This window comes from Coffea arabica, chromosome 10e (assembly GCF_036785885.1).
Source record: "Coffea arabica cultivar ET-39 chromosome 10e, Coffea Arabica ET-39 HiFi, whole genome shotgun sequence".
NCBI classification, from domain to species: domain Eukaryota; kingdom Viridiplantae; phylum Streptophyta; class Magnoliopsida; order Gentianales; family Rubiaceae; genus Coffea; species Coffea arabica.
In genome coordinates this window covers 31,205,384-31,218,457 of record NC_092328.1, presented here as the reverse complement: position 1 = coordinate 31,218,457, position 13,074 = coordinate 31,205,384, and the positions used below count along the sequence as shown (strand labels likewise).

Here is a 13,074-nt window from a genome sequence, read left to right as displayed (position 1 = left end):
ACAAATGAAGCAAAAGTAAACTTTGTGACAGCCCCACCTTCCCTAGGGCGTACCCAAGGGTTTGGCAGACCACCTGTCCAACTCTCGCTAGAACTCAGTCACACATCATGAAGTGTACAAAATGATAATCTTAATAATACAAGCGGTATCAATTATATCCTTCAATAAAGGTACATTCACAGACCTCCAATGTCCCCACAATCTATAATACCACCAAAGAGTCACACTTGCAAAAATCAAAGCAAACAAGCTGGCTAGACATCTATGAAGTACTCACTTGAGCAAGTAACAAATTTAGAAGAAATCAAGGCCTTCCTCAATCTAACCTTTCATGTTCTCATCCCTATAAGGAAAACAAATTTGCATCGAATGAGCTAAAAGCCCAGTGAGGTTCCAAGTAATCAAGCAGGTAACATAATAGGCTAGGTACCATACACTGGATATCAAGAAACAAGTCAAACTCAAATAGATCATGACCCAGTATGTGGTTAAACAAGTAGCCAAATAGATCATGTAAAAGTGTACCGTAAAGAACACATTCATGGCAAAGGATATAGGTTGCTCTCAGGAGCAAGTTCCCCTGCAGTTTGAACAATGTCCGTTGACTCTCCGTCAACCACAAAAGTATAATGTCCGTAGATCACCACTTTACACCAATTTTTGTCCACCAAACATACCCCTTACCGGGCCCGAACATCAAAGAAGTACCCAAGGTTCGTCGATCTCCTCGACCAAGTCCTTGCCGGCTTGATTCGACCAACTAGCCCTGGGTTGGACTTATAGTTCCAGATATTCAGTAATTCAGAATCTGGCTTATAACTCCAAGTATTCAGGTAATCAAGAGTGGAGTCGTTGGCTATCGTCCAACGCTCACGTAGTAATGATTGGAGACGTTAGTTGTCACTTAACAATCCGTATTCAGTAATATCAGTGTTCAAGTGATAAATTCCAGTCAGGAGTAAATAGATTAGGAACTCGTCTTTTTACCCAAAGTTGTCCAACTTACCCAACCGCTCTAGGGCAGGTCTCAAGCAAGAGATCCAACGAGGGCTCAATTCAGCCGTTGCCGACTTACAATCACACATACACATGAGTAACGCTAGATTCCCCTTACTCGACATCTCGGATAAGGTTCAACCGCTACAAGAGAAATTTAGCCGGTTACTATTCAATCACCACAAGAGAAATGCAGCCGATCTACAGTTCAACCGCTGTAAGAGGAATGCAGCTGGTCTACAATCATGCACATAAACAGGCAAGTCCACATGTAGGATCGATTATTTCAAGTTCATGGAGGTCGAGTGCGAATAAGAACACATTCGCCTCGCCATACTCAAGTCATAAGAAATGTACAGCAATTAACATTCTTAAGCATTCTAAGTATTTCATGTCAATAAACGGGTCACATACAAATCAAGTTACTTGTTCACGCATGAATGAGATATCAAGTGTTTAGTCAAGTTAGATCAATTGAGTGTATATAAGAGTACACTCGCCTAAACAGGTTCAAGTCGCAAATAAACTCAACATATCATATTCCAAGCATTTCAAGTATTTCAAGTCCAAACAGTTGACAATCGGGTGGGTGCGAAAACCTAATCAAACAAGAAAACTGGAGGAAAACTCCAGATATCAGAAATTTCTTTAGCAAATCCGGCCAAATATTGGCTAGATTCAAGGCCGGATTGACAGGAAAGACTTTAAAATTTTTTATGCTCACTGCGTCAAATTCGGTCGACAATCCGGTCGGGAATTCGGTCAGAAAGTGGCCGGATTTTGCCACATTTCAGTTATAACAAAATGGCTAGTACCTATTTTAACAAAATCTCAAAGTTTAGTCGAGTTAGGTCAAGTGCAATAAAGTACACATTTACCTATGCGACGATAAATCAAGTACCTAACAATTTCTAGCAACAGTGACAAGGTAACTGTGAGAACCCGTATATTTTCTTATTTTCTAGGTTTTATGTTAATTAATCGCATGTTATTCTGCATTTTCTTTATTAGAAAAATCTTCCAGGTAATTTGTATGAGTAAATATAGTTTTTAGATGATTTTTCTAGTATCGGTTAGTTTTTGAGAAATTAAGAGCGTATATCGGACGTGGGACCAGCTAGTGCAGAAAGTTCAAAAAAATTCGACCAATTAGGTTATGTTTTGTATACCGAGATTAATTTACTAGGTGATAAGAGGTTACTTAGTTGTATTATTGTTGGATTAGCATTGGGGGGAAAAAGGATAAGCTTTAGGGCCAAAAGGTGACAAGTGTTACCATGCCATTTATTCTTGGACTTTGACTAACTTTCCTACTTTACTATTTAATCAAAATTTGACCAAAAATTCATCACATTTTGCTCCCCTTTGGTCGAACCTCTTGCTCAAGAAAAAAAAAATCCTCCAACTTCCTACTTCATAATCTTGCTCCAATCTTCAACTCAAACCGATAAAACTTCAAATCACTCCATAAAATCCCTTTGCTAAGTGGTCTTGAGGTAGTTGGGGAAGTGGTTTGAGAAACAAAGGTGCTTAGTTGGCTCTTCTCTTGAGTTGTAAGGTGAGTAGCACAGGAGTTCATTCTTTGGTCTTGCTAATGTTAAATTGGTAGCTTGTGTTAGTCAAAGATGTGATTTGGTGAAAGATTTCATGACTTTTAGTTGAGATTGGTGACTTTTATATTTATTCTTAAATTTTTCTGTTTTCATATGTTTAATATTGTGTGGCCATGGGTGATGACTTGGGATAGCTTAGAATGAAGCTATTGTGCGTAAATTGTAGCTAATTGCGGAAAATTTCCACTTTGTGCGGAAAATTCCAGATTAGGGTTTCATTTTTCCCCAATTCTGCCCGGTACTGTTACACCTAGTTAGAGGCTGATTTGGCCTTAGCACAAAACATTAAAGTTGTAGAGAATGATTTTTGTGGTAGTCTACAAAATTTCAGCTCAATCGGAGCAACGTAACCTGTGAAAAGACCGAAATACCCCTGCTGCCCTGTTTCTATCCGAACATGCTAATCAGCTTTTGTAATTGGTTGTTTTGACCAGGAATACTATGGATTTGGTTCTTGATATCTTTTAAGACTTATAGCCTTGTATCTTAGCTTTCAAATGGTTTTGGAATCACTTGAATTGGAGTTGTATATGCTGAGATATGATTGAATGAATCAGGACTGCTAGTTGAACTGCGAACTGGAAAATTTGGGGTTGTTTTGGTAAATTTGACCTAGATACATTGCAAACTGGACTGAGTGGCCTTCTTCAACACTGTAGCCCTTTCTCTTAGCTTTGAAACAGTGTAAATTATACCTCAATCTGACTAGTGTCGCTTCAGTTGTGTTAGTTCTGCTAAGTAACAGCAAATCTGCCTTTTGTTTTCCAACCTAAACGTCATTTCCACACATGTCCTAGCTTGATTTGGTAATCATATGACATTGAGCCTATTGAGTGGCTATTTATGTTGTGTGTAATGTTGGGATTGATTGAGGAAAACAATGAAGCCATAAATGGTTGGGAAATAGGTAAATACAAAGGGCGTGCTGCCCAAATTTTCGCTCGAGGGCAAAGTTTCTATTTGAACTTGTATATTTTTCGTTTGGCCAATACTAATACTATGACCGTTTTCCATTTTAAAATATGATCCTTCTTCAATTGGAAACTCCAAATGTGTACTTACTCTTACCCAAATAAAGAGGAGTGGTTTAGGATTTTCTTGGGTATTTTGACCTCCTTTTGTTCATGAATTTCATTAAGACCTTTAGTGTATAATATCTACTTGAATATGAGATGATTTTTAACCATATAAACGATTCAAAAAATAGTATTTCTTAGCCTATCTAGTTGGATTCCGACTTGTCTTTAGTTTGGTTTTACGTTTGGTCTACAAAACCCTAATTATTCTTGTCCACGGGTCCAAATGTCCTCGTTTCACTTTAAAGTATTTTTATACGTTCTACTCATCAATTGTTGAGTTTCTTTGATTTCACCTAATTGTTTGTACTAGATGAACTGTAATAGTCTTTCTCGTTTAATCTTAGGTTTTCTCGGTGACTAAGGATAATATCCGGAAGAATATTTTACACGTTGTTTTGCGTACATAGGTGAGTGTTCCTTGTTTGTTATATTCTCCTTGACTTCATGACTTGTTGTTATTGTTTGATAATGTGTTAAGTGTTTCCAATGATTTCCAAAATGAATTTTCTAGGCGAGCGTGTACTTTATCGCGCTCGACCTAAATGAAACGCAAAATTTTCAACGATTTAATGATTGATACATTAGTTGTACATGATGTAAGCCTTGTGGCTGAACTGGGCCCTGCCCTTCGTTACTGATTGACTCGAGCCAGGAGCGGACTCAGTTGGACGATATGGTGACCCTGGGTGTGAACGTTGGTATACTCGAGTATTACCTTGTAGGTTGGTGGAGCCTGACCAACGTCCAGGAGGGGGTGAATGAAATGAACGATCGAACGAGGGTTTTACTTACTAAAATGCATTTTCAAATGATTGGAGGAATAAGGGGAATGACAGGAGAACGAACGAACGAACAAATGAATGGCTCCCTGTGAGCCCGTATCCTTTTAATGTATGTGTTATTATCGCTTTCCATTGTAAATGTTTCTTGAATTATTGATTATCGATGGTTAATGTATTGGCTTTGTTATTGAATATGTGTTCGGGACCTCACTGAGCTTTTAGCTCACCCCTTTAGTTTTGTTTTCCTTAACAGGGGGATGCGAGCAAGGACGAGAGCCCAGTGTAGGTTAGCCTAGTCTAGTTTTTTGTTTTGTAATGGTTCTCGCCCTAGTGCTTGGCACGGGCTGGATGTATGACGAATTGAGAACCTTTGTATATTCGACATTTGTACTTCTTTTTGAGATAGAAATGTATATAAGTTTCGCTTTAAGTTTTGGATTGTTTTTTCATTTGATCTTGTGGTTTTATTTCGGATTTGATTGAGGTTCGACTGAGTCCCGACGAGAGTTGGGCAGGCGGTCCGCCAAACTCTCTGGTTCGCCTTAGGGGGAGGTGGGACTGTCACATTATTCTACTGACTTTCTTGATCAGTAGAATAATGTGACAGCCCCACCTCCCCCTAAGGCGAACCAGAGTGTTCGGCGGACCGCCCGCCCAGCTCTCGCCAGCACTCAGTCATACCTCCATCAAAACCGAAATAAAACTGTAAGAATAAAAAGGAAACGGAAGGGCCGCCGCCATGCAGGATCCAACCAAGTACAAGGAAACTTTGTTCGCCAAGAAAGTAGGTACATTCCCGAATACATATGTTACATAAACATGAGGAAACACTTCAAAATCTACATATTAGTAAGTTTACAGATCCAATAAAAAAAATTGTATTAAGATACATTTAGAGTTTTCCATACATCGAGGAGCTACACAAAAGAAGATTAAAACTAGCTCAACTCATGCTTCAAAATATCAGAGTCTCCAAAAGGTGGTTTCCTGTAAGGAAAACAAGGATAACGGAACGGGGTGAGTTAGAAGCTCAACAAGGTACCAAAATAATAACAGTCAAGAACCAAAGAACTTCATGCTCAATTAATCACATAGGTGTATCAAATAAGGAGATGAGCAAAATAACTTAGATAGAAAGGATACATGTGGCTCTCAGGAGCCAAATCCCCGTTGCAGTACTTGATCCGACAACGTTGACCCTCCGTCAACTTCCAAATAAGGAAACCAGTCCAGTAGAACACCACTTTAACGCCAAATCCTGTTCACCAAACATACCCCCTTACCGGGCCCGAACGCCAAATAGAAATAGGAATGGTAATACTCGAGTATACCGGAATCAAGAGTCTCAATACTCAAAGATTCCATAAAAATAGGCACCTACGGATTGTCAATTTCCTCAACCAAGCCCTTGCATGGCTCGATTTAATTAAGTCCCCATGAGGTTGAGCTCAGGTTTAACAAGGAGGTCGTTGGACACACTTCCAAATGACATTATAACAAGTGCAGGTAACAGGCTCAAGTCCATAATTCAAGCTACCAAAGTCCAATTTGAGTGATTCCAAAGCCATCCAAAAGCTAAGATACCAGGCTATATTTCTTAAGAAGACATCAACAACCAAATCAGTAGTATTCCCAATCAAATTAACCAATTACCAAAGCTGCTTACCAGGTTCGGACAAAAATAGGGCAGCAGGGGTATTTCATTCTTTTCATAGGTTACATTGCTCTGATTGGCCTAAAATTTTACAGGCATCTATAAAATATTATTCCCTACAACTTTCATGTTTTAATCCAAAGCTAATTCGGCCTCTAACTGGTTGAAACAGTATCGGGCAGAATGGGTTCAGTTGCAACCCTAATTTCCGAAATTTCCTTTCAAAGCGGAAATTTTCCGCAAATAGCCACAAGTTACACCCTAAGGCTTCATTCTAAACCATTCCCAACCATCATCCACGGCCACACAATATTAATCATATGAAAACAAAAAAATCATGAATAAATATAAAACTTCACCAATTTCTACCAAAAATCATGAAACGACACCTAATATCATCACTTCATCTCACATAAGTCACTAATTAAGCATTATTGAGAAGAAAGAGAGGTCCCTTAGCTACTCACCTTAACAACCAAAGAAATGAGACAACTTAACACCTTAATCTTCCGAACCACTCCACCACTCACCTTAATCCCACTAAGAGAGAGGTTTTTATGGAGTAAATCAAGATTCTAACGGTTGATTTGTGAGATTGAGCAAGAAATAGAAGGAAGAAATTGAAGAGGTTTCCTTTCTTTTTCCTTGGAGAGGTTCTGTGACGACCCCACTTCTCCCAAGGGCGAACCCAAGGGTATCGGCGGGCCGCCTGCCTAGCTCGCGCCAGGACTCAAAACCTAAAGTTCGAAAGAGCACTAAATACAATATATACAATCCCAAAAGAGTTATAATTACATTCTCCAAAAGTATCGAGTCAAACCACCAAAACAAAAACAAACATCCTAACTGTTCAACTATTACAAGCCAATCTAACTATACTAGTATACGAGCCAAAAGTCCCCGCGTCGACCCCTGCTAAGGAAAACAAAAGGAATGGGGTAAGCTATATGCTTAGTAAGTAAACAGGGGCGAAAGCATAAATTTCACATAACAGTTACACAATAAGAGTAAAGCAAAAGCAGAAAAGTAACATCACATAATAAGGATACAGGTGGCTCCAAAGCCAACTCATATGCCATGCGTGATCTCCTGCCGACACTCCGTCGACTGCAAATAATAGTCCGTAGAACTTCACTTGTACACCCACCGACACCTTATCACCCTCACTGGCCAGTCACCTCACAAACTTGCCCGGGCGAACGAAATCACAAACTTGAGCTTGAGTCACAAGCTCGGGTCACAAACTTGGTCACCTTCTCGGTGAACCGGATTCACAAAATTGGTTCATAACATGAACCTACAAACTTGGTGACCTCAGACTAAGTTGGACTGCCTTCGACCAAGCCCTTACCGGCTCGAATAGTCCAACCAGGTCAAGAGTTCGCCCCAAACTCACAAACTTCACAAAATTATTCAAAATCACAAACTTTGCAAACTTTACAAACTTTATTCGAAAGTCGCCCCGAGCCACAAGCTCAAGGGTTTTGGTTCCAAAAGGTTCATATACATATGCCAAGTATAATTATACATTCAAATTAGGGTTTAGGTCGAGTGCGATAAAGTACACCCTCGCCAAAGTGCCCTTTTCACATATCTCAAACACATAGCAAAGAAAACACACCAAACTGGCCTGAATACTTACACAGAAACTGAAATAGCAAAAGTACGAAGTCGGATCGAAATGAACAGCTAGTAGTGGGCCCCACCAGTTCCGCCCAGCTCACCACCGTCTGAAATAGAAGATTGTGTCACATAATATCGCAAACGACTACTATCGTGCCTAAAACAAGCAAAACGGCAAAAACGGCACGCGCGCACGTAAATATGACGAACGGAAACGGAGACGGCCGTTAGCGGAAACGGCAGATTTGACACTCGTTTCTAGTTTACTCATAAGTTGAGCTACGAATATCGGATTAAGGCGTATGAGACGCCATATCGAAGATTAAATGATGAAAAACAACTGTTATGAAGACATCCAGAACTGAAACTGGAGGCTTTAGTCCCAAATGAACCAAACACAATCACTTACGAAATCTGGCCAATGCACAAATGGTCAGTTTTGAGTGCAAACTGTTTTCTATGCTACACATGGTCAAAAGAGCTGAAAATTGGCAGTTAGATAGTTCATTCCAAATGGAACAACTTTCATGAAGGTCGGCAATCCAAATTCGGAACGGAAATTGGTCATCAGGACCAAAACAGATTTCTGGTCATTTTCACGGGCAGGCCTTGTTTGCTCGGCTATATCTCAGGTTTTATAAATCTGATTCATGAAATTCCAAGGGCGTTAGAAAGCTCTGATATAGGGCTATAAGTTTGGTGTTTTGGTCGGAAGCCCAAACAGCTTGTAACTCAGTCAAATGTGAAGCCAAAGTTCCAGCCATAAACTTTCCAAAAACGTACCAGAATCACAAACCGTATTTGACCTCAATATGCGGTAATGGCACCAAATTCACTACGGTTATCGTATGGGGGTGTAAGACCCACCGTTTCGAAGCTATGAAACAGGGCTACAACAATGTAGAAGGCCACTCAGTCCAAATCCTAGCACAACTAGGTCAAATATGCAAAATACGAAACCAGAATTACCAAAACAGGTTTGCAAGACACACAAAACTGTAATACGTCAATCTCAGCCTACACAGGTCCAAATGCCGAAATTCCAAAGGCATAAGTTAACTAAGACATCCAGCTACATTTCCTCAGAAGACACCAACTTCAAAATCCAAACCAATTCCAGTCAAAACAGGCAATTACTATCGCAGTTCGGACATTCTGTGCACCAAAAACAGCAACAGTAAAAACGGCATAACTCACTCTACACTACTCCAAATGACCTGAAATTTTGTAGGCACCTCTAAAATGTCATTCCCTACAACTTTCATGTTTTAAGAAAAGGCCAATTCGGCCTCTATCTAGGACCTAAAAATTCGGACAGAATGTTCATCACAAAACCCTAATTTTCCAGAAATTCTTCCAAATCCAAAATTGATTGCAATTATCAACTATGCACACCTACTAGTGTCATTATAGGCCATTGCCAATCATCATAAACAACCACACCATCATAATCCAATTAAACCAGAAAAATCATCAATAAAATAAAAACTTCACCAAATCACTTCAAACCAAGATAAAAACCAGAAATTTCAGCACTTTGATCACTAATAAGCATAACTTAAGCTTCATTAAGTGCAAGAGGGAATTCACACACCACTCACCTAGTAACAAGAGAGGTAGAGATGTTGGACACCTTAACTCTTCCAAAAAGCTTCACCAAATCAACCACTAACACCAACTAGAAAGATTTTATGGAATAGAAACTAATCTAGGCAATTGTTTTTGGAAGATTGAACCAAATGGAAGCTAAAATGGTGAAGTATTTCTTTCTTCTTAGCCCAAGGGAGAACCGGCCATGGAGGGAAAAGAAAATGGTGAATTTTGGTGATTTTTGAAGATATTTAACAACTTGGTCAAAAGTCAAAAAAAAAATGAAATAGTAATTCATAAGTCTTCTCCAATGAAATGGTGACACTTGTCACCACCATTAATGCATTCCTATCCTTTCTTTTCTCTCTCACATCAATCATTTCACACACTCTACTTATCTCTTAACACCCGATAAATTTTACACAGTATCCGAAACTTAACCTTATTGGCCGAATTTTTCCGAACTTTTCGCACTAGTGGGTCCCACGTCCGATATACGTTCGTAATTTCTCAAAAACTAACTAATACTAGAAAAATCATCTAAAAACTATATTTACTCAAATAAAATTATCTGGGGAATTTTCTAATAAAGAAAATGTAGAAAAACGGGTTTTCAATCTTAACCGGAACTTAGGGTTTAAATCTTAATCCCTACTTAGGGTTTTCGAAATACTCCCAAAACCAAACGTTACCGCCAAATTAATGAATATATCAACGTAGTACGAACTGGGGCCTCACAGGTTCGGCCACAAGAAACTTGCAAGATGATGAATTTTGGTCAATTTTTGATTTATTGGTAAAGTTGGTCCAAGGGTCAAAGTCCAACCAAATCACAAAGTGACACTTGTCACTCTCATTAATGCTACTCTATCATTTTGTCTCTCCAACCTTAACACATTTGGTAACCTCTAATCATCTCTTAACACCTGCTAAATTAAACCCTGTATAAAAAACGTAACCTAATTGGCCGACTTTTACCGAACTTTTCGCACTAGCGAGGCACACGCCCGATATACACTCCTAAAATCTCATTAACTAATTTATACTAGAAAAATGATTTTGAAACCAGATTGACTCATAAAAATTATCTAGAAAATTTTTCTAACAAAGAAAATATAAAAAAGGCGTGCAAGTAATTAAAATAAAGGCTTGAAAATAAGAAAATTTCTGGGTTCTCAAACTCTCTCCTCCTAAAAAGAATTTCGTCCTCGAAATACCTTATCATCGTCTTTTTCGGAATACAAAAATTTTACTACTTCCTTCTCACAGTCAAATTGAGTATCATACTTAACTAACCAATCTGTACCCCTTCACTAACCAGGCTCATTGAATTCTTTGGTATAGTTTCTTCTTCCTTGCCAAATTGCAATTCCTCCTATACCATTCTAGTAGGCGAACGGTAGAATACCAGAATCTTACCCTCCACGTACTCAAATGGGTCAGAGACTTGATGTTGTTCTAAGGAGTACACCCAAGCTGACACTTTTGATCCATTCTTTTCCCCCTTCGACTGGTCAGGGTTGGGGGTGGTTGGCTGTTGGATCCTACTCCCTTCCCGAGATTGGCCTGGACAATTTACGATTTGATGGTCTGCGCTACCACAACGCAGGCATTTTCTTCCTTTCTTCCAGCAGACGTTCTCCGTGTGATTCGGCTTCCTACAGTACCCGCAAGGACCACGAGAAGCGGAGACTGAGTCTCTTTGTAAGGCACCACTTGACATTCTCGGTAATTGTACTCCCCCGTTTCTCCTTCCAATCTTAGGAGGCGTACCCTTATCCCCTTGCTCTGAGGTACTTCCAGAAAATCCCCTTTTCTTAGCTTGAAAGTTTCTAACTTGAAATCTTACGCTTTCAACTCGTTGAGCTTTCTCTACCGCATCACTAAAGGTATTGAGTTGGGCTACAGCCAGGTCTTTCTGAATCTCAACGTTTAATCCTTGGACAAAACGCCTTATCCTCCTTTGCTCGATCACAATTAACACGGGAGCGAACTTGGACAACTTGGTGAATTGGCTCTCACATTCGGTGATGGTTTGAGTTCCCTAGTGGAGTCTAATAAACTCATCTTCTTTCTTTTCCTGGATCAGAGGTGGAAAATACTTCGTGTTGAACTCTCTCATAAAATTCACCCACGTCCTTGGGGTTTGTTCTCTTTCCCATTTCATCCTTATGATGTTCCACCAAGATCGGGCCGCTCCCTCCAGTTGGAAGACGGCAAATGTCACCTGTCGCTCCTCAGTGTAGTGTAGCGCGGCAAAGATATCAATCATCTTCTCTAACAATCTCTCGGCCACATCGGGGTCTAGTCCTCCAAGGAATTTCAGTGGCGAGAACTTCTGAAATCGTTCGAGAGCTCTATCCTCACCCTCTATATGATTACCAAGGTTCCCTTGCTGATTAATAGGATTTTGGCCTTGATGTCCTACCACGTGAGCCAAAAGGTCGGTCATACATTGGATAGCGGCAGCCACCTGAATGTTAGGATCCATTCCAGGTTCAGGATTAGGTCCAGACATTAGTTCCCGATTTTCTCCTTCATTTGATGTTCCATGCCCTCGGCCCCGGCCACTACGAGTACCCTCCATTTGGCTTAACCGGTCTAGGGTCGAAACACGAATACAATATTAAAACAAAAGTATACAAGTACGGTGATAAAAGTAGGCCATAGACATATAGCATGTCTTTAGCAGATAAATCACACAGTAACAGTCAATCAGATTCAAACAAAAGGTATCGCATGAAAGTTATTAAGAGAACAATGTACTAACTAGGCCAATGGTACACAAGCAACTAATCAAAAACTTCCTCTCTCAAGGCTCTGACCACAATCTATGAGAATAACACGATTTATATCCTAGGCAGGGTCAATCATCCTTAATGATACCCTAACACATCGCATGAAGTTCCATAGAATCAAATTCTAGTCCGCCCAAGTCATTACTAACCTAGGCGCTCATCTATTTAGTAGTCAGGTACAAGAATCCCAAAATAAAATAATTCACGACTCAGGTTGGCCAGTCCCAAGAGTAATTCATCTACAATCAAGATTCTTACCTGACCTACAGATCTACTATCCCAAAGCACCATGATAAAGGTTTATATCTTATAACACTTCACGATCCATAGCTTATGCTCAAAGAGCACTTATACATTCGTACACAGTCACGGAATCGGGACCATAACACCACTTTGCCCAAGCTCACTCCCCGCAGAGACCACGCGAAGCAGCTCTGATACCACCTGTGACAGCCCCACCTCACCCTAAGGCGAACCAAAGGGTTCGGCGGACCGCCTGCCCAACTCTCGCCAGGACTCAGTCATACCTCTATCAAAACCGGAATAAAACTGAAAGAATCAAAATGAAATGGAAGGGCCACCGCCATGCAGGATCCAACCAAGTACAAGGAAACTTTGTTTGCCATGAAAGTAGGTACATTCCCGAATACATATGTTACATAAACATGAGGAAACACTTCAAAATCTACATATTAGTAAGTTTACAGATCCAATAAAAAAAATATTGTATTAAGATACATTTAGGGTTTTCCATACATCGAGGAGCTACACAAAAGAAGATTAAAACTAGCTCAACTCATGCTTCAAAATATCAGAGTCTCCAAAAGTTGGTTTCCTGTAAGAAAAATAAGGATAACGGAACGGGGTGAGTTCGAAACTCAATGAGGTACCAAAATAATAGCAGTCAAGAACCAAGGAACTTCATGCTCAATTAATCAC

General features: G+C 39.8%; 1 protein-coding gene across 1 annotated transcript in view; it reads right to left on the bottom strand.

Moving 5' to 3' along the window:
* LOC140015195 (uncharacterized) overlaps positions 1 to 11,924 on the bottom strand; it is a 75,730-nt gene extending 63,806 nt beyond the window's left edge. The window contains exon 1 of the mRNA XM_072067104.1: positions 11,720 to 11,924. Coding sequence (XP_071923205.1) covers positions 11,720 to 11,924 — 205 coding nt within the window. The remainder of the gene's footprint in view (positions 1 to 11,719) is intronic.
* Between the last annotated feature and the right edge of the window lie 1,150 nt (positions 11,925 to 13,074).